The sequence below is a fragment of the Podarcis filfolensis genome (genome assembly GCF_964270895.1).
Source record: "Podarcis filfolensis genome assembly, chromosome: 3".
NCBI lineage: Eukaryota > Metazoa > Chordata > Lepidosauria > Squamata > Lacertidae > Podarcis > Podarcis filfolensis.
In genome coordinates, this window is record NC_139606.1 from 63,169,781 (window position 1) to 63,192,573 (window position 22,793).

The following is a 22,793-nucleotide window of genomic DNA, read 5'->3' on the forward strand; positions in this document are numbered from 1 at the left end:
AGGTTACTGAGGCCACTGGGGATATGAGGCCACAAGGAAGCCAATCCAGTCGGGTGGGGGCAATGTCGTATTGCAGTGAAAAGGAAGATGTCGTAGGGGGTTAATCCTACACTGAACGGGGGGGGGGGCCGAGCGTCACGCACAAAATCACACCTTACCAACTATGGAAGCGTCTGCATCTTGTATATTATTATACAATAAGAAAGCCATCCTGGAACCCCATGGCGAAAGATAGACAGATAGATAGATAGGTGATAGCTACAGATAGATAGATGGTAGATAGATAGATGATGATGATAGATAGATAGATAGATATAGATATAGATATAGATAGATAGCTAGATAGGCAGATACTTCTGTTTTCTCCTTTGCTGCTTTTTTTTATTGCTACTTGTTGGCCTTTCCCTGGTTTTGCGCTGACCTTTGGTTTTAAGCCAATAAATTATTGAATTGAAGTGGTGCATTAATCGGCTGGCACTCTCTTCGAAGAGCGCTGCTGCCTGCGACGCAGCTCACGCAAATTCTTCCTTTACTGTTGGGGAACCGAGAGGCGGGAGCTTGCCTCAGGCCTCAGGATGCCTCTCGCCAGGGTCCCGCAGGGTCCCCCATCCTTCCTCCTCCTTTGAGCAAACTCCCCTTGCCCAGGGATGCTGCTCTCCTTAGAGAAAAGCTACACACCCACCCTCAACTAACGCGTCTTCATTCCATCCCGTGATCATTGACTTATCATAATCAGAGTGACTGGAAGAGTTAAAAGACTTCGAACCTGCGCCTATCCATTTCGAACCTATAATCGTTGCTGGATTTTAACACCTAACTTAATGGGTCCCCAAGGAGCCCTGGGTCGTAGGAAGCCCTCCTTTGTTCTTCCCTCGGCGCTCGCACACCCGCTGCCTTCCTTCCAGACGTTGCTGAACTAGAACCCCCTCCTCAGCCTGCATGGCTCACAGGCTTGCTGGGATTTCTAGTTCGTCTATATCTGGAGGGAGCCCGGCTGGCGAAGGCTGTCCCAACAGATCCCTTTGGGCGCTTTGACCCTCCCCCCTTTCGTGCCCATCTGGAATTGGGGAGCTGCTTTTTAAGAGAAACTACATGGTCCTGGCTGTTGATAAAAGTGTCGTGAGAGACGCGCGCTTCCTTCTTGACTCGTCTGAGTCCGGCTGCGCAACTATGAGCGTCCCGGGAGAGCCGAAGCCACGCGCTGGGCGACGGGATCCTCCGGCCTGGACTGCTGCCAGGCTGGATCTCCCTCCTCCCTCTCCGGCTCGCTCCCTTTGGGCGAGCGTCCTCTGGGCGGGGGATAGCCGCCCCTGGAGCTCTCTGCTCGGGCAGGAGCGCATTTCCCCTCCAGGATGATCGCGACGCGCCTCCCCGGACGGTCGCCGCGGAGCAGCAGGCAGGCGCCTGGATGGGGCCCCCCAACAATGCCACGCCGGGGCTGCGGCTGGTGCGTATCTCGCGTCTCCTCTTGTCCAACCTGCTTCCGAGGTTTCGCTTCCAGGGGCGGAAGGGGAAAGGGAAGTAGCCCGGGCAGGGAAGCTGGACTGGGCGGCCTCCGCCCGACAGAGAGCAAAGAGGGCTCAGGAGAGTTTGCTGTGAGGTCCTGTGTGAGCTGAGGCCTCGATGGAGGGAGGGAAGACCAAGATCCGAGCAGGGTCAATGTAGGTAAGGGAGCTAAGGCGACGTTTATTATTTATTTGTTTGTTTGTTTGTTTATACCCTGCCCATCTGGCTGGGTTTCCCCAGCCACTCCTGGCAGCTCCCAACATAATAATAATAATAATAATAATAATAATAATAATAATAAAGCAACACAACATCAAACTTTAAAAACTTCCCTAAACAGGCCTGCCTTCAGATGTCTTCTAAAAGTCAGATAGTGGTTTATTTCCTTGACATCTGATGGGAGGGCGTTCCACCAAGAAGGCCCTCTGCCTGTTTGGCCTTCCCACCAGCTTTCAGGAAAGCTGTCCTATCAAAGCAGCATACAAGTTATCTACAGTGGTGTATTCGGTTTGGTAATGAGGGGAGATGGTCATAGATCTCAAGAACCATGTTGAGGTTTACAGAACATGATGCCACCTGGGAGGTGGAGATGTTTGAAAAGGAATCCTGGCAAGTCACAGAGGGCTGGGGGAATTGCTTTCCCTGTTGCTTGAAATTCGTTTCAAACTACAATCCTCATGGCCTCCCACATTACTAATCTTTCATATGGTAAGTTGCCTGTAATGGGGTGGGAGGGGAGGAAGCTAATACATTTAATATTAATAATAACAATTCAATACTACTACTACTACCACCAATACTAGCTGAGACGTTTTCATCCTCAAACTTAATTTTGCCCAGAATGTGTTGCAAGGCAAATGTAGTTTCTGGAGGCTTTTTTCTTCTGTCTTCTGGAGCTCTTCCAAATGAGTCTGTCTGCTCAGCCAGCATTTGCCAGTGCACATGGGGTGCTTTCAGGAACAGTGCGGGTGGCACCAGCCCAAAATAAAGTCTGCTTGAAAATTAAATAATGACTCTCCCGGGCTATCTCTTTCTCAGGGCACTGCACCAGCTCCTGCTGTTTCTGCTATGTTACATTAACGGTGGGCAAAGCAGGCATCTGGACAGGCCCTAGGAGCCAAGCCAGGAGGGTCATGTGTTTCTAGCACAACAAGGGGATTCCGTGGCCAGTTGCACGCTCTCCATCCTATTGTGTCGCCGGCTGCTAGTTTATGGGGTTTGGGTGAAGGTTTTTGCTGACAACGTTCAGTGGGGATTATTGGGCAGGCCACATGTACACAGCCTTTGTTTGGGCCTTTTCTTCTCCCTCCCTGAAAGTGTAAGGTTAATTGGGGCCCCAGAGATAAAAAAAAATTATAATTGTGCAGTGACAAGAGTTTTTCATAGGAAAGGTCAGGAGAGAGTAATAGCATCAGAATGAGCCTGAGGACAGCAAATTGGCAATGAGGCGTAGGGATTATACCACAATTGCACTAGGAGAACATCTTACAAGACATGTCTTTAAATTACATCAAGAACTTCTATGAAGGATGTGTAAGTATGGATGAGATAAGAAGTGCTAGAGAAAGAATAATAATCTCATTACGAGGACAGGTTTTCAGGGTTGGTCGCAAACAATTTATGAACTACAGTGGTTCAAAGCAACATCCCCAGCATACAAAATGGCATTTTTCTTCAGAGAAAGCATGTTTTATTACTAGCATTTTCCTCTTGCTCTGCAGCACGTCTTACAAATGCTGCATATAAGCTGACATTACTTTTAAGACTAAATAAGAGTTGATTTTAATGATACCATTGTATTTGTGATCAGAACTGTATGTGAAACACTGTATGGGAACCTGTATGGCTGGTCTGTATGTGTGGAACAGCTAGATGTATGAAGGTTGCCAGTTTCTGAAGTTGCATACTGGAATTAGAAATTGATGGATCTGGAGTACATAGGTGTTGTCCCCGGAGTGATGAGTCACAGGTTACTGGAGGGGGAGGGGAAGCTTTATAAAATAATCCCTTAGATGAAATCTCTGTGAAAGGAGCCTTCTATAGCATGGCGGTACATGTGTTGGCCAGGGTCCAAAAAATGCCTCCCAATAGGCAGCTGATGCAGTCAGAGAGGGACTGTGATTGGAAGAGAAAATCAGTTGACATTTACTGTAAGAGGGGCTCTTCAGACCTCACCTCTTATGTGGAAATGCCCCCTTCAAATCAATGCTGGCCTTAGATTGACTTGAGTCAATGAAACTGACAGTGTGTTTACTCACTGACTCAGTTATCCAGTACAACACAGCTTTCAGATTAATGTTTGGTGAAGGGTGTGCAGAAAGTGTCTGCAATTCTGAACAAAATATATTATATAGATATACATTATTAAGATACATCTTGAATACTGCTAATGCTTTTGATTCCTCCTGCTCCCCGTTCTTTCCTACTTAACCTCCATGTGATTCTTTACAGCTTAGGCCTCCAACAGTGGTCGGTCAATTCCACACACTCTTCTTTGGCTCAGTCCGAATGTTTTTCCTTGGTGTTTTGGGTTTTGCTGTCTACGGCAATGAAGCCTTACACTTCAGCTGTGAGCCAGACAAGAGGGACATTAATCTATTCTGTTACAACCAATTCAGACCTATAACCCCACCGGTAAGTCTTCTTTTCTCTTGTAAAAGGTAGGGTGTAGCCTATGACAGTAGTCAAAATGTCCCTGAAAGATTTAAGGGCACCGAATGAAGTTGTAGGCCGAGATAGTAGCATTTTGAGCAGTGCTACTTCAGACTGCAGGCAGGCAATTGAGAGCTTAAGTGGTGACATGCTAGACCAGCATAAAGGCCTATGCAGTCCAACTTCCTGTTCTCAGAATGGCCAATCAGAATGCCCACAAGCAGAACATGAATGCAAGAGCAGTTTCCCATTTGTGATCACCAGCAACTGGTATTCAGAGGCATATTGCCTTCAGCATTGGAGCCACTGATGGCCTTACCACCTACACATTTGTCTTACATCTCTTTTAAATCTGTCCAACTTTGTGGCCATCAGTGCATCTGGGAGTAGCAAATTCCATTGTTTGTCCGTCCTGAAATTCTCAACTTTCATTGCATTTTCTGAATGCTCCTGAGTAGGAAGAATGGGAATGAGCGGGGGTACACACCTGTTATGTCTGCTGAAACTGACCCTTTCCTTGCACTGTTCTCTGCATCTTAGCTCAGATGTTTACATATGCTCTGTTAGAGGCAGATTTAGGGCAGTACAAGTGCAGGAGCACTGGACACACAGCCGAAAAGGACGCCTTCTCAAGGAGGCTGATCAGCACTTCCCTGGCTCCAGGAAGGAGAACTGCAGGCTCTGACGGGGTCCTAGAGTCCTCCTGCCTCCTTCCCAAAGCTGGACAAGCACTTGTTGTTAGTACAATACCATCTATGTGCTCTCCACTTTCCAAAATCGGAAGACAAATCCATGCTCCAAAGAGCTTACAATCAAGAAAACAACACAAAAGAAGCTAAGGGACATAGGAGCTGCCTTATACTAAATCAGAAAATTGGTCTACCTAGCTCAGTATTGTTGACATTGACTGGCAGAGACCTTCCAGTGTTTCAGGCAGCGAATCTTCCCCAGCCCTTCCTGGACATGCCAGGAATTGAAACTTTGAGGCAGGCATAGGCAAACTCAGCCCTCCAGATGTTTTGGGACTACAACTCCCATCATCCCTAGCTAACAGGACCAGTGGTACATCTGGAGGGCCGAGTTTGCCTATGCCTGTTTTGAGGCATTCACTCTGCCTCAAATGAAGGTCACTGAAATGGAGGCAAAGCCAAGCATGGAAAAGTAAATTAATTGAATAAACTGGTATATGAAAGCAACAATGAAGTATTTATATGAACAAAATCAATCATGCAAGTGCTAAAATATACTGCATTAAAACTGACTCACAGAGCAATCCACCACTATGCCAGAACATCTGCCATATTCTGTAGCCTCTCAGTTGCTTTATCATGAATATAGGGTTGTGCCCTTAGTTTTTAGGAAGCTTAACAGTGACTCTTTAATGAGAAGGTGTGGTGGTGACCTATCAACCACTACCAATGTTCCCAGCAACGTGAGGTCCTTGGAGACCATAGGGTGTGTTATCTGGTACACGCTTCATTCCATAGGCAAAGATATGATTCAAAAAGTATTGCCAGCTGTCCATGCCTGAATTAAATATCTGTCCCGGAACATGACACAGAATCTTCTGCAACACGTGGAAGGGAGTTTCCAAAGGTAGAAAGTCAGAAAACTAACAATTTCCTTTTGGTTTTATCATTAAATTGATAAACAGCAGATACTAATGAACCAGCTGAAAGGAAAAAGTTAATGAACTGTGAAGCTAAGCTTTGGAGCAAAGGATAACAGTGATTTTTCATATGAATACTATTTTTAAAGTAGTATTTTAAGATTATTTATGTCCTCTGATAAACAAAAGCATTCACAAGACATTCTGGTTGATGTCTGTTATCAGGTAGCACAATATAGTGATAAATGATTTGACAGCCAAGTTTCTGCTACACTTTAGGTATTCTGGGCTTTACAGCTAGTGACCGTACTGGTACCTGGAGCCATTTTCCACCTTTATGCTGCATGTAAAAGCATCGCTCAGGAAGATATCCTCCAAAGACCTGCCTACACCGTTTTTTATATTCTTTCTGTTCTGTTAAGGATCATCCTTGAAGTTGTGGCCTTTTGGCTTCAGAGTCAGCTCTTTGGTTTCCAAGTGAATCCACTCTACAGATGTGATGCAGGAGCCCTTGATAAAAAGTTTAATATTACCAGATGCATGGTACCAGAACACTTTGAAAAGACTATCTTCCTTATTGCTATGTACACATTTACTGTGATTACTATTATGTTGTGTATTGCAGAGATTTTTGAGATCTTGTGTAGAAGGTTGGGCTTCTTGAATAGTCAGTAACTTCAGTGTTATAATGAATTATTTCTATTTGTTTATCATAACATTTTTTGTACAAAGAGCAGAGTTATCCATCTGAAGCAAAATTAACTTTCTTTAAATAACAAAGTCAAGTTGCATTTTAAAAATATGTATTTAAGTATCAGCAAACTTCTACAGGGAATTCTTCGTTATGACTTTTTTTTACTCATAAATTTTATATACCGTATTTTTCCATCTATAAGACGCCCCCATGTATAAGATGCCCTTATGTATAAGACATAGGGGACTATTTTTGGGGACTCCGATTTAAGAAAATGGGGGGAGATGGCTCCCGTGTATAAGATGCCCCCAAATTTTGGACATTATTTTTCAGGGGGGAAACCTAGTCTTAAACACGGAAAATATGGTGTATATATCACACACACACACACACACACACACAGAGAGAGAGAGAGAGAGAGAGAGAGCATGCAAGAGTATACAGCACCTTAACCCAGAAATAAACCCTGCTGAGCTTACTCCCTTGTCTAAGTCTGCAATCCTAAGAATGCTTATCTGGAACTAAGTGTCATGGAACTCAGTAGGATTTGCTCCTAAGTAAACAGGTATAATATTGTGAGTGTGGATGTTTCGGACATGGATGCATGTGGATGTAATGGTACCCTTGAGGTCTCCCCCTGGCGACCATGAAGCCTCTGAACTGCACCCCCTCCATATGCCCTCTTGGTCATGCGGTGGTGAGGAGGGTTACCCTTTCCCCCCCTTGAAAAATCATAGAGCTGAAGGAGGAAGTTGGAAGAGTGACACTCTTTCCCACTTCCCCTTTCAGCTCTAAGTGCTTTTAAAGGTTTAGATTCATTTGACTGGAAGTGGCCAGAGGGAGGGGTGTGATTGACACTCACTCAAAAATCTAAATGTGCCCTGAAAGGGTTGGCAGTCTGTGGCTTTGGATCACACAGTGAAAATGAGACGTCTCTAACTTGACTGATTCTGGAAAGGCAAAGTAGAACACATTCTTTTATATGGATTAAGGCAAATTAGTGAGGGGGGAAATCTATTTAAAATATATGAAATCTATATTCGCTACCATCCTGTGTTTTCTACAATTAAGGGGAAATCCCATATTTTGTATGTAATCATTTAAGCTGGGGTGGCCACAGTGACCCATGGTCAGTCTTCTGGGGACTGCATGCAAAAAAGAGAGTGACCAAAGTGCAAAAGTGGATGTGGCCAATTTTTTAGGAGATATTTTGGGGGTCTGGGGAAAGGGTCACAAAAGGCTTCTGACAATAAAGTATCAAAGCAGAGCACCTGTGGAATTGGTCAGCAAAAAACTAAATTAAAATATTTTTAGTGGGAAATTGTGAGGCTTTGGGAGCCCTAAAACTTTAACACAGTATCCCAGAGGATAGGCGAACAGTCAGTAAAAAGAAAACTAATTAGTACAGGCCAGGGAGGGGGTCATGAAAATTTTTGGCATCATGGTAACCGAGGGGAGCAGTCAAAAACTTTTTTTGTTAACCCCCAAGTCAAACGAACTAACAATTAATACTCATAAAGACAGAACAATAAACAAACCAGAAGCATTTTGTGTTCTCTAACCATCAGTGATGAATATTGAGACTTCACTGTATAATAATAGTTTTAATTATGTGTTGTTTCTGTACAAAGTAAACTTATCTGCGCTATTTACCACTTGTAATGTGCCTTTAAAACCACAATTCTGAGACAGATCACTAACCTTATTCAATTTTCCATGCCTTAACACTTGCTTAACTTTAATATAAGACTCTGATAAATGTTGTCCACTCCAAATGTTTTATATTCCTTGCTTGTATAGTAACTTGCCAGAGATATTTTATGCACAGAATATTATCTATGGTGGGGAGAAAGAGACCTTATGCAGTATTTCCTGTAGTTTTAGATAAGCAGAAATAATGACATAGTACCCGTTTGTGTTTTATATCAGCATAGGTTATCAGCCTGATGGACAGAGCAATGTAATACTGTCATGCCAATTGTTCTAGTTTCAAATAAGGTTAAGCACCTCTGCCATTTTCCTGACATGTGACCTTGGGCAATTCACTGGACATGCTAACTTTCCATTCTGTTTCTTGATTTATTACTGTCATCAAGAGTTTTTGAAGTGTTCGCAGAGAGGGTTTGCTACTTACAATACTGAGAGCCACAGAATTCTCAAGCAAAAGCCTTTGAGCCTTACCTGAATACAGTTCAGCAGTAATGAAGGAATTTTTTTAATAACCTGCAAAGTAAATAATCTCAAAATGATTCTTTTATGGGCCAAATGTTAAATTTAGGGCCTTTCTGTGTGGTCAGAAAAAGCATCTCCGAAACTCATTGTGTCCTGTGTATGGTATTCCAATACATTTATACTAAGTGCAATTATTGCCACAAACTGGAGGGCGCATCACAGACAGCACTTGTAAGATTTGCCATCTAATATGGAATTTACAGAATAAGTGAAGTTCAGCCTTCAAGTCACCTTGAATTAAAGAGGGACCATGGCTGAAATATGTTACATTGCAGAATAAAAAAATAACCATGATATACAATGTAATTTGTTCCGCCCCCGCCCCACCCCCCTTTCCTACAAATAGACAGCAAAGCATGGAAGAAATCTGAGGACAAACCAAAAAATTGCCACGCTCAGTTGTACCCATGCACAACCTGGATACAACCAGGTCAGTTGTGCATCATCTGGCAGTCAGTGTTCAACTTAAGAATACATCCATAGCTTTAAGCCAAATGCACAACCTTCCTTGAATGAGGCACTTGCATGCTTGCTCTAAGTGCATCTTCAGCATGAGATGTAACTCTCACGCCTTCTTTCTGTCTTCCAGCCCCTGTTGTATCTTCTGCTTGTTCAGTTATCAATTCTAAGCTTCTCCATGTGCAGCTCTGCTTCTGATTTCAGGTTTTTTTAATGCAGTGTTCATAGAATAAACTGCATGCACACAGGAGCTATGAACAATATGCAGTCATCTTCCCAGTATCTGCACTACCATGTTGTCTTTCTATAAGCCAACAGACAAACAATTTAAAAAGGGAGTATTAAAGGTAGTCATTGGTTTGCATAAGCAAGCAAGATAGGCAGTGGTTGGAAGGAAGGTAACAGAGAAAGCTGGACTTGGTAGCATCTCCAAATCCCACACACATGGTGTAGGGCAGTGTTGGTCAAACTTGGCCCGCCAGCTGTTTTGGGACTACAATTCCCATCATCGCTGACCACTGGTCCTGTTAGCTAGGGATGATGGAAGTTGTAGTCTCAAAACAGCTGGAGGGCCAAGTTTGGCTATCACTGGCGTATGGGGTCCATGTCCTCTTTACAATCTATGTACATAACTTAGAATTTAAAATAAAAGATAAGAAAGGGACTTTAAAAGAAAGGGATTTGAAAGTTAGCTTATTTTGCAAAACTCAGGGGAAATTCCCAGAAGTTATTATCAGTAGCTGAAACATTATTTATACAAAGGGCTCAGAGTGGCACTTTTCTGAAACTCTATAGGTTAGATTATGAGAAAGATTATGATATGCCCAAAGTCATGCAATGAACTTCAGAGACAAGTGGGGATTTGAACACGAGCTTCAAGCTGCTGCCCCGTACTGGCTCCTATCTGACATCTGAATAATCTGTAAGGGTAACCCTTTAATCCACAATTACAAAATCAGCTCCACTGTTTTTAGTTGGTACCAAAGGAGTGCAAGATTGATATCTAGTGATCTTTCCTGTATAGATAAAAACATAGCATTTGTGATCCTATGTTCTAATTCAGTTTCTACTATAGTTGAATATTTTGTGTTTCTACATGGATAGGAGTCACATTTTATGCAAGTACCATGTTAAGAAAATTAGGCTTAGAATAATAAAAATGTAGAGCTGGAAGAAATCCTGTGGATCCTCTAGTCCAACCCCCATCGATGCAGGAGTCTCAACATGTGGTTCCCCCACCCAATTTGAAAGCATACTGGGCTCTGCTTAGGTTTGCAAATGTGGCAGCAGTTTTATTGCTGCACCACAGGGATGGTTTGTCAACTCTTTTAAAACCAGCTTGATCTGAAGACATGAACAGGGGTATGAATTTCTCCAGATTGCACTCTTATTAAAGTGACAGGAACTGGACAGCTGTTGTTTCTGGATTATCTGACAATCCTACTTTAAAAGGTTTGATGTATTTTGTTCAATTGCTATGTGTGTATTATTGTATCATCTATCCATCCATGTTTGTACGTATACACAAAAGCTACTTTATTTCAATTTAATGTATGATCTCAGGTACAATAAAACTTTTTATGCATAACAGTATGATGTGAGTGAATATATTAAATGAAATCTATTCCTGTACTGCATATTCCAGTGAAAATAAGAATGTGAAGTATGAGAATGTCAAAATCCATCCTAATTTCTGCACAATGGTTGAACAAGTTGCATGAAGAGCAGCATGTGTGCTTTCACAGAGGCACAGTAGCCCTGCCCCTATCTTGCAAAACCAAACAACCAAAAGCCACAGGAGTTTAATGGTGTGAAAAGAAAATGTAAGAAGTGCTTAAAAGCAGCTTTTCTTTCTTTTTTCTTTTTTGCTTTGTACTGCTGCAATTTTTCTCCTGGCAGAGCTTCTGCCAGAAAAAGGTGTATGATGGACAGGTTTTCAGTAGGTAAAAAGTTTATCATTCCTGCATAGAATAACTACACCAGCTGAATTTCTGCCAGTCCATCAGAAAAAGATGGTCACCTCTGACAACGTGCTCCACTCTTGGGTGGCATTTCTCATGGTTACCCTCCCACCTGTCACCTTCACCCCTTTACACTTATTATTATCTAACATTTGTAATAAAGTGTCCAACATTTGCTGAGTGCTGTACATCTTTAAAAAGATAAGACAGTCCCCACCCCCAGGCTCCCACTCTAATATGGTACAAAAGGAAAAAGAAGAAGGGAAGAAGAAAGAGGAAAACAGGCATTGCAGCAGCTGCTTCTTTACTAGCCAACTTGGTCTATCCCAGGAGTCTGCAAACTTTTCAGGAGGGGGCCAGTTCACTGTCCCTCAGACCTTGTGGGGGGCCAGACTATATTTTGAAGGGGGGGGGAGAACAAATTCCTATGCTCCACAAATAACCCAGAGATGTGCTTTAAATAAAAGGACACATTCTATTCATGTAAAAACATGCTGATTCCCGGATTGTCCACAGGCCGGATTCAGAAGGCGATTGGGCTGGATCCGGCCCCCGGGCCTTAGTTTGCCTACCCATGGTCTATCCCATGCCTTGATGTTCTTCCTGGGAGGCAGGCAGTGCAGCCTTGTAAAGGCCCCTGGTGTCCTGGCTCATGGCAGAGCCCAGAGTGAGCATTAGCACTATTTCTCCCATGTGCATCAGTTAGCAACCCAAACAACTGATGGGTAGGATGGAGGGGTGCCCATTAGCTCACATGGCTTTAAAAGGCCAGCAAAATTAGGAACAACAGAAGCTGTCTTATACAGGGTCAAACTCTTGGTTCATCTAGATCAGTATTGTCTACACACCGACTGGCAGTGGCTCTCCGGGATTTCAGGCAGGGGTCTCTCCCAACCCTACCTGAAGATTGAACCTGGGACCAAAATTTTGCTTGCAAGGCAGACACTCTGCCACTGGGTTATGGCCCTTCACCAGATCTGACCCACCAAGTTCCCCACTTATGCAAATAGTTAAAGGGGAGCGTTTATTGGATAAAGTTTCCTTTAGATGAGCGCATATTCAGAGACTTATGGTATTTTGGAAACATTTATGTACAAAATACATAAAGCATAAATGCAGGCAAAGAAAGACATCTTGAAGGCAGATGATCCTGAGAGGGGGGCAGTAACACACCCACACCCTGGTGCTTCATGTGCACATCTTTGAGGGAAATAATGTTTTTTTCAAATGTGCTTTAAAGGCATAGTGTGTGCGTGCACATCAAGCAAATGTGCTTGTTGGGATGGGCTTAGCCATTTACAGTCGCAGTGTTGGGATTCAGTCGTGCCTTTAGCAGAAATTTCAGGCAGTATTTCAGCAAGTAAACTGCTGAGAAGACATCTGGGCATTAAGAGATATATTACTTTCATAGTTACAGTTTTCCCCACTGCTATATCTCAAGGATAGGGAAAATGCTGCGCCTGTTACTTTCTGTCAGCCTGTCACGAACTTTAACGTGCCCTGGAGCCTCTCCCATAACATTTCAGGATAGGGTGTTTCCCAAGACGAGAACGCGAAGGAGAACCTGGCAGTTACCCCTATATCGTGTCATTAAAACAATCAGGTATAAAAAATATGTCAGCGAGAGAATTTAAGCCGTCCCTCTTCCGCCGCACTTTCTCTTCTGATGGCATTGAACGTAATCATTCAAAGCGCTGCAACAAAAAAGCAGCGCAAGTGCCTCTTTAGACTTTCACGCTCCTTCTTCCGTCTCTCGACCCCGCAAATGGTGACTCCCGTCAAGCGCCAAAGGGGAACCGGAAGTTTCTGCAGAAGCTCCTCCTGCAGCCGCTTTGCTTTGCTCCAACTCGCCCGCTCGCGAGATGTCGCTGCAGCCACGCCGCGGATCTCGCGTTGTTCCGCCCCAGTCCGCATGCGCGAAGCGGGGCCGGGCCCGCTGCTTGTGTCGCCGCGCCGGAAGCGGAACTGACTGGGCTTTACAAAGGTTGATTAGTAGTAACGGCGGCGGCGGCGCTGGTGGTTTTCGCTATCGAGCTACCTGCTTTGGGTTGAGTCCACAGCGCTATGGCGGCCTCGGGCCTCCCGCCGCTCCCCCCGCAGTTCAAGCCCATCCAGCACTTCCTGAGAACCGCGCAGGAGCTCGACAAGCGGGAGCCTGTGGTGGCCTATTATTGTAAGTGGAGGGGCCTCGAACGGCCCTGTGGGGCCCCGCCCACTTCGAACCTCGCAGCCTCTGCGGGAGGGGCCTTGAGGGGAGTCACACCCCTCGCCTCCGCCTTGTCACGTGGCAGCCACCCCGCCCATCCTGCCGTCCAAAAGCGCGTGCTCATGGGCGACCTGCTGCCACAGGGTGGGTGGCGGGGGGGGGGTTCAAGGTCCACCCACAATTCACAGATCCAGACAAGCCTCCAGTGTCCCAGATGCAGTGCCGTATTTACATACAGTATAAGCTAAACAAGCTATAGCTTAGGGCCCCACTCTCTTGGGGGGCCCCCCAAATTATTTCATGTTATAGCAAGTTTCTAGAGACAAGATGATGAGGCTTTGTAATTTGTGTTTCTGAAGAAACTTTTGTTATTGCCAAATGCCAATGTGTTTGCATTATTAAGTTTGTTCTGAATCAAAAGTCATTTTAAGTTAGAGCTTAATTATTTTACTATTAATATACTTCTGTATTTCAGTTCAACAATTACTTTGATAAAATACATATTTTGTTATGTGCAAATGGCTTTAAATACCTGTTAGGTCCATAAATTACCATATAACATGTATTCAACTCAAAAAAAAGCCATCAACAATTTGTTGTTGACAAAGGATAGCTGGGCATATAAAGGGCCCCTTTACCTTCAGTAGTTTAGGGCCTCATCAAACCTAAATCCGGTCCTGGGTGGGAATCAACAGTTGTCTTTCTTCCTCCCCTCCCTTTCAGGGCTGATGCAGATGTCATTGGGGACACACACACTTTGAACACTCTTAAAGCGCCATACAAGTGTTAAAATGCCATACAAGTGTTAAAACGCAAAGTGGTTGTGTGCTTCTCATTGTGAGTACAGTCGTACCTTGGTTGTCCAGCTGTTTGAAAACCAAGGTGCAGCTTCCGATTGGCTGCAGGAGCTTTATTCACTCAGGCCTTTCGTAACTAAGCTGTGCCTTTGTGGTAGTGCTCAAAAAGGACTTCTCCTTTTTATTGTGTCATTAGATAAGAATAGTAGATTTTTTGAGTGGTACACTGTTTTAAAATTTTCTGGGTTTTAATTGTTTTTGTGTATATTTTATCTTAAGTCACTTTGAGATTTTGTATAAAGCAACTAGCAAATGTAATAAATAATAATAATAATAATAATAATAATAATAATAATAATAATAATAATAAAACAAGCATCTCAAATTGGGGCCAGAAGCAAACTGGCAACCATTCTAGATCTTTTAAAAACTGCTTTAATGTGCATCTAGCCAGTGGTTCCTCTTTTGTGTCCTTGCCACTGCATTCTGCAGCAGTTTCCAGACATGGCTTCATGGGTAGCCCCATGTGGAGTGCATGGGCTATATGAGTACAAGAACCAGGAAGTTATCTAGGGTGTGAATAACTGTGGCCAGCCTTTCCTTGCCCAGGAACAGCCACAGCTGGAGCTGGAGCCACCTATACCTCCAGTGACAGTACTGGAGCCAGAGGCACCCCCAAACTACACTTGATGAACCCAGGACACTGGGATGTCCTTTAGATCTCAGCCTTTGCACAAAAGTTTACTTTCTGGGCTTTTACTTTGAAGATGTGAGTTTCTGAGGCTTTGTTTGATAATACCATAATCTGCATACTATCTCAGAGCCAAGATACTAAAAATTTCCTTTGTTTTTTGATAGTTGGTTGATTCTATTTTCAACTTCAATCCCCTCCCACCCACCCCATTTGCTCAACTGGAAAAATAAGTTTGAGTGCCTTAGAGTTTAGCAGCTCCTTCTCTAAAGGGTGTATCTGTTAGCATATATGTTATTTTTCCCCAAAATTGAGTATACGCACCAGTACAATCTTACATTGTTATAATACATTTCATGGTCTTAAAATAGTAAAGTAAGCTTTGGTTCAAGGAGAAAGCAAGTATTGCATATGCATTTTCTTTTACTAGGGAGGGGGGACTTTGCCTGGAAAAAAATGAGTTCTTCTTTTCATTACTTCAAATTTTCTGGAAACTACATCTCTATCCCTGCCCATAATTTCAGTACATTTTCTAAGATCAGCACATTCTTCATATTTCCACTTCTTTGTTATGTTGATAGACGTATACTTTGTTTTGAGTAGCTGCTCCAGAACTGTATAACTTGGTTCCATTGCATACTTAACTATAGTTACACTGTTCTTCAAATTATATTTATAGTGGAATTCTTTATGTGTCTCCTTTGAAGGATTTTGACAAGGATTTGACAAGGATTACTCACTTAAGTAGGTATGGGGTTGCAGTAGCTATAATGGTTAGGGCTGTATGGGAAAGGAGGTGGTATTGTGCTATGGTACTCATTGTGTTCAATGTTATATACTTTCCACTTTTTAATAGATTATATGAGAGTTCACTGTGCTAGGAAATTTTTCTAAAGCAAATTTTGTTCAGAACACTACATGATAGAAGAAAAATGAGCTGGTCACAGAAGGTGGAAATGTAAAAATACAATTTTCATAGTAATTCATTATATCCCTGTGACTTGATTAAGTGCTGTGCAGATTGATTTTTAGAGCTACTGAATTGATAACAATATATTTCCATTGTTTTATACTCAGGTCACAATTCATGTGATTAATTACTGCTGTTCAGAACTAGTGAAGTGGCTATCAGAAGATGAGCAAATAGAGAAAAGAGTGCCTTTACCCTGAAACCAGTTGTGCAAGTTTTTGCTGCTAGACAAGTGGGACTGAACTGGAGAACCATGCAGTCTGAGTGGTGGTTGCTGGGAGGGGGCAATTATAGCCAAGCTTTGCCTTTTTCATAGCTGCCACCCACCGAATCAACATTTTCATTGAGCAGCAACCCAAAGATCTTTTTCCTGCTTAGCTACTGCCAGTTTAGACTCCATTATTCTGTGGCCACATTCACACTGTACACTTAAAGCATTTTGATAGCACTGTAGTTTTGTTAAGGGTGCAGAGAGTTGCTAGGAGACCCCTATTTCCTCCCAGAGTTGCAATTCTCAGAATGGTTTAATGATCAGTCCCTCTTCACAGGGAACTATGGAAATTGTAGCTTTGTGATAAGTGTTTTCTGGAAAATCTTCAGTCAGAGCAATTTGCCCAGGAAAATGTACATTTTGGCTTTGGAAATGTTATAATGTCCTAGATAGTGATCTAGCTTAGGATGCTTATTTTACTTTTATTTAGTAAACATAGCTGTACTCCCTGACACTGCCAAGCTTGCCTTACATTATATTTGTATTTAGCATCCATTCATTGTTGCTAATGAACTTATTAAGCTGGTGTTTTTTTTCTGTGGAAAAGTAAAGCACTTGTCTTAATGCAGGCATGTCCAGAGTCCATCTCGGGGGCCTAATCTGGCCCGTCAGTCAGTTTAATCTGGCCCCTCAACAACTTCAATCCTAAAAAAAGTCAGCAACCTTGGTCGGCCCTTACATGTGCTCACTTCATCAAATCTGGCTGTCTTTGAAAAAAGTTTGGACACCCGTAGCTTAATGTAAGTGCTGCAAGAGCAGACCTGATTTTTCAAGTGACTGTGTATCATTTTTCAGATCATGAGTCATTACTGTCAGTAGTTGTGGTTTGCCTTGTGCATTCTCTTGGGTTCAGCATGGAGAATAGAAGTTGTAGGTATGATGGAGAGCTGAAGATGGTTGCTTTTTGAAGTATAGTTAAATTCTGTCCGCCTTATCAATTAGAATAGAAGACTTGCAAAACTTCATTTATAGTAGCACATATAACTTGTTTTTTTCAAATGTGTTGTAAAACAGGCTGCTGTATTCAGAGAACAGCATGTTCATAGTTCATAGCTCGCAAACTGCATATGCAAGTTATTTGATGCAGTTTCAAACACTACCCTGTCCCTCAAAGGAATATAATTAATTGGGGCCAAGGCAGACATTGGCAGACTGGTACCTACAGTCATAGAATGGTGGGACATGAAGTGAATTCCAGTTTCTCTCAGAGATCATTGTGCCACCTTTCTTGCACTGCCTGTGAAAGGACAATTTGATCTCTTTGTGCCACATCTGCTTGACATTCTTTCAGTATATATTTATAGAGATGTGCAGGTCACCCAGAATAAGTGATGGTGAACTTCAGCCCTTGAATTAATTGCCAGGAAGATTAAAAAACTGTTGTTTAGCGCTTAATTAGATAAAGTAACAGGATATAGAGAAAACCCATTGTGTGCAGAAAGGGCTTGTGTTCACATATTGGGTGGGGGTGCTCATTGTTTGGGCGTCACTTGGATCTCCATCCCTCAAGAATGTAGGGGGACGGATCCGGGAGAAACAAATGAAACCCCCTGTGAGTTTCAGTGTACCCTGTGTCTTGAAGGCATCACGTTTTGTTTCCTAGCCTCTGGAACTGACTCCAGTGATGTAGAGCGTGAATGTAGAAAGAGGCATTGCAATGGTCTGAAGTTACTGCATAACTTGTATTAGATGTTTTGGAGAGGGACATCCAGAAGGGAGATCATCAGGAGGCGCTGTCATTTTTGGCAATTTTTTTGTGCAATGTAGTTCACCCTAAAAGTCAGTGTGGAGTTGATAAGTTGATGACTTCAGGTTTTAAGTTACAGTGAGTTGTGAAAATGTTTCTCTGCACCACCAACCCGGCAGGGCAGAAAATGCTCCAGGAACAAGTGTGCATCAGATTTGTTTCATTATTCATTACTTATGTTTATTCTCTAGAATAATGTTTGCTCATTTGGGAAATAAACTGTTTTAAGAACTTGTCAGCCAACTGTTAAAAGATAAAATCTATCCAGATTGTTGTGATTTCTCTCAGACTTTCTTCTAGTGTTCAGTGTGTGTAAACTCTTTAGCAGCAGTTGGAACAGCTTTCCACACGTAGGCAGTATCAGCACATTACTAAAGCAGCAGATAGATCTTGAGATCTTAGTTCTTAAAAATCAAATTTTATGACATTGGCCAAACCTAGATTGCTTGCTAGGATCATGACTGCTATGCCACTTGTTCCAAAGCACTCCCAATATGAGGATTTCAATGAAGGGTATGTTTTGGAAGCTGCAAATAGTTGTCAAAGTGAATCTGTGGCTAACACGTACTAATGTTAATAAATTCATTAAAAAATATTGCCATGACAAAACAAGGGTTTGACAATGTTTGTTGTATAACATTTCTTTTTAACCCGCTGGTCACTAATGCAGAGCATACTAGTTAAGATGTTTAATCTTGCCACTTCAGTGCTTGAGTAGCAAATTGAGATATATATTGTTTGCTTTTGAACATGTGCCTGCCAAGTGTTCATGTCTCTCGCAATATTGGAACACAGTCAAGTGAAACACAGTGGAATGGCTAGATTGACAAACATTCTGTAACCTTTGTTTTAACATTAAATGAAGCCAAGAATGGTCTGAGAGCAAGCAAGCACAGTATATGCTGACTATAAGATTATTATTATTATTATTTCCTAAGTAATAAGCATGTGTATTTTAAAGCTTTTTTCAATTTTCAGTGTTTCGATTTTGTACAATACTTTGTTTTGTATGCAAGCACTTCTTAATTGTTGGGGGTTTTTTTTTTCCAAAACAAAAAATAAAATCATGTTTTGTAACCATTACTTAAAATGCTATTGTTTTGGAAAGTTTAAAAGGAATGGCTTGGGAACAAGTACCTTAAGGGTAACCCTCGCCTGCTCTCAAATGAACCCGTCTTGACTTCAAGATCACATCAAAGATGCTGCTCTAAGTCCAAACCCCACCCCAGCAGCTGAAATAAGGCAGTGATGAGAGACAAGGCCTTTTCAATTTATGGCATACCTTAGGAATTCACTTACCTGGTGCCATCTTTATTTTCTTTCGAGTGCCAGGTGACAATCATATTTACTAAGGCTTTATTGTCTAATGCTGGAATTTTAAACTACAGTAGACCCTCGGGTTGCAAATGTGATCCGTGCGGGATGCACATTCACAACCCGCGTCTGTGCACGCGCGGGTTGCGATTCGGCGCTTCTGTAACCCCTTCCGGTATTTCCGGGTTTCGGTGGTCCGCAACCTGAAGCAGCTGTAACCCGAGGTATGACTGTTCTCTCTGTGATTTATTATATCTTTTTATGAGTTTGTGACTTCTCTAAACTGCTTTGAGAACTACAGCTGAAGAGTGGTTAACGGATAACTTAGCTAGAAATAAAAACTGATTTCTTAAAATGGTTTAAAATTTAATGTTACGTTTTAGATCCATTGTATTAGTACTGTGTTCTACTCAGGCTAATTTTTATACGTTGGAGTCCAGAGCAGCTCCTTTTTCTATGGTATTTTATTATTTATTATTATTATTGCTCCTAGGAAACGTGGCTGAATGCAAGAGTTTGTCTTTAAATTGCCAAAACATATTTTTTAGAAAACATGCTGGTTTGAAATCAGTCTTCCTGATTTTACTTCGTAAATACAAAGTAGGTTTTGTAAAGTATTTTAAAGCTGAAACACCCGTGGTTTCAGCTTATATTTTCTGAGGCACTGCGTATATTCATCATCCCTGGGCATAATTTCATTTCTTTACATCATCCCTGAGCATAATTTCATTTCTTGTTCAAAATCATGCCAGCGGAACCTGTCTCACTCCAGTCATTTGCCACTATCTTGAAGAGTTTCTTCAGCAGCAGCGGAACAAAGATGAGTGGTGGTAGCACTACAGATAGTAGTACCATGTGAGGTATGGATCATACTTCAGTCACCTGCTTTGGCCACTTTGGAGTGCTCTGAATTGAGAAGAGAGGGTGAGAAATACTCTTTGAGAAAGCTAGGCAGCTCAATATACTGCACAGTGCTGCCTGCCCTCTTTTTGTCTGCTTCACTTGCTCACCCCCTCCATTTCTTTTTTCACTTTGTCCTACTCAGGATGTTTCAGCTAACCTTCCAGAAGTAGGGCATTCCATAAATTTGGAACATCTACTGAGAACATGGCTGGGATACAAATAGCTTCATTAGATATGCTCTAGGATTCGGGCTTTTCCACTGGGGTTTTTATTTGTTCCCTTGAGCAAACAGCAGGCTGTCACACAAACTGTTTTGGAAGCTCCTTCTAGCTTCAGAAGTTTGTCATGCGAAATGACACACAACGGATGGGTTGAGAAGAGCTTTTGTGTTGAGAAATATATGCTGAAAGCCCATGGGGAAGCAAAACTAGTTGCACAGTTGTTTGGATTCAGGTCCCTATTTTGCTTTTAAATCTCACTGAGGTACAGGAGATAGTACAGTGGTACCTCTGGTTAAGAACTTAATTCGTTCTGGAGGTCTCTTCTTAACCTGAAACTGTTCTTAACCTGAAGCACCACTTTAGCTAATGGGGCCTCCCACTGCTGCCGCACCGCCACCACGCGATTTCTGTTCTCATCCTGAAGCAAAGTTCTTAACCAGAGGTAATATTTCTGGGTTAGTGGAGTCTGTTACCCAAAGTGTGTGTAACCTGGATTGTATGTAACCCGAGGTACCACTGTATTTATTAGTGACATTCATTAAGCTTTATTTTTTACAGGCCGTTTGTATGCTATGCAGACAGGTATGAAGATTGATAGTAAAAACCCAGAGTGTCGCAAATTTTTATGCAAGCTCATGGATCAACTTGAAGCTGTAAGTAGTTTTGTTGCTGTAATGTTAATTTTTGGCACTTGTATATAAAGAAGATTTCACAGAGAATAAATTGACCATAATGCTAGTGAATGTTGCACAAGAACACACTTAACAAATGCAGTGCACAACTAATAAGGCCTAATATAGCATTGTATGTTGATAGTATTATTTACTGTAGTAAGGTTTAAATTTGACTGCTAGATATCTCACATAGTTCCTGTATTGTTACATTCTGGCTCAGTTTCGATTATCCTACAAACCATCGTTTAGAGTATTGATGCTTCAATATTACAAGAAAGTCTCATTGAAACCAGTGAGACTTGATTCAGAGTAACTCTGGTTAGTATAGGGCTGTGGGAGTGTGTGCTGCCTCCATTCCATCCTTGATAAACAAGGGAAGAGGCAAGGGATGAATATGAAGTACATGAGGCCATGACATGTTCCCAATCCTTAATTCAAAGAAACAGAATGTGATCTAAACTGCCCACTGTGTGCTGCCAGTTTATAGATGTCTGGCCTCTAAATTTTGTTTCTGTACTACTTGCAAAATAGACTGCCCTCCCAATGTTTTCTGTACACTCTTGGCAGCTCAGGAAATATAAGGGTAGTCTAATATCCTTGGTTTTTGTTTTGTAAGACGAAACTAAGGTTTCTTTAAATGCCAACAGTAAGTCTATTCAGGAGCCCTAAATCCACCTGTTGTAACTGTAACAGTGTTATTTACTTTGCTGATTTTATTAGGAAACCTGAAGCTTCTTGTACTCTGTAACATCTTTGAAATGAGGTCTTTGAATCGCAATGCACTGCTTGACTAAGCATTACCGTAAATCTTCAGGTCACTAGAGCGGTTAGGTTGAATCAGGGACTCTCATTACATTAGCTCTTTATTCATATTAAATGTTGCAATCTGAATTACAGGAGGCAACTATTGAGTCCTATTGACCTTCCCTGCCTGTGACACAGGTTATGAGTTATATAGTGTTGACTCTTTATACAAAGTTTTATTAAGTGTGGGTTAGGGAGGCAAAAGTGTCGTAGAACTTTTAGAAATCTGAACTGTGGCAGCTTAGCCACAGTCTGACTCTGTGGCACAGTATGTTGTTGTTTGAAAATCCTGAATATGTTTTGCTTCCTTTTTTTTTAAGGTTCCTAGTATTAATGGTTATGGATAAAGTTTAAAAACATTACGCATTAAAAAAAACCCAGAGTGGGGATGAATGGTGATGACTGGTACTTGCTGACTGCATGGTGCCTATCCTTTACAAGCATTGCTTCCTTTGTAGCATGTGCTTCATTCCTTAGTTTGCAATGTATATTCAGTTGCTAAAAATATATTCCCCAACACTCCACATGCCCCCCACCGAATAGATTGCACAAATAAAAATATTTGCTTAATGCTGTGAGGAGCTCTCCCACATAAGAAATTTGGAATGAGTGTGTGTTACACGTCACCACTAAGTTTCTGCCAATAACACTTGATAATGTTGTTCTACATGGTTAGCAACTCTTAAAAGAGTTGCAGCAAGTATCAGAAGTCTCTTCTTGGTGGCCTCCCCGTGTCAGGAGTAATTTGTTCAGATAGTGGCAGAAATATAGCCAGATCAAATGGGGGATGAGGGGTTATTGTAACTTTTTGTGCTTTTATCTTGTATTTTTATCTTGTGAACTGCCCTGAGATCTTCAGATGAAGGGTGGTATATGAATTTAAATAAATAGATAGATAGATAGATAGATAGATAGATAGATAGATATGGCATGGGGCTCAGCTATAATAACAATAAGTGAGAAAAGGGCAACAAGTTTAATGGTTCTCACTGAGCTAAGAGACCCGTGTGTGTGTTGTATGTAGGTCAAGGATCAAATAGTAGAAAGCTTTCCCAAGGAAAAAAGAATAGTTTTCTATAAAC

The 22,793-nt window shown here is 42.0% G+C and overlaps 2 protein-coding genes across 2 annotated transcripts in view; both read left to right on the forward strand.

The window, feature by feature from the left end:
• The first annotated feature begins 1,356 nt into the window (after positions 1–1,356).
• Positions 1,357–6,590, forward strand: GJE1 (gap junction protein epsilon 1). Its single transcript, XM_083605761.1, has 3 exons — positions 1,357–1,447; positions 3,958–4,140; positions 6,047–6,590. The coding sequence occupies exons 1-3, from the start codon at positions 1,409–1,411 to the stop codon at positions 6,440–6,442; spliced, it is 618 nt and encodes a 205-aa protein (XP_083461887.1). The 5' UTR covers positions 1,357–1,408; the 3' UTR covers positions 6,443–6,590.
• Positions 6,591–12,129: 5,539 nt separating this feature from the next.
• The window catches only part of VTA1 (vesicle trafficking 1), a 31,357-nt gene continuing 20,693 nt past the window's right edge, over positions 12,130–22,793 (forward strand). The window contains exons 1-2 of the mRNA XM_083608740.1: positions 12,130–13,286; positions 20,792–20,886. Coding sequence (XP_083464866.1) covers positions 13,178–13,286; positions 20,792–20,886 — 204 coding nt within the window. The 5' untranslated portion in view covers positions 12,130–13,177. The remainder of the gene's footprint in view (positions 13,287–20,791; positions 20,887–22,793) is intronic.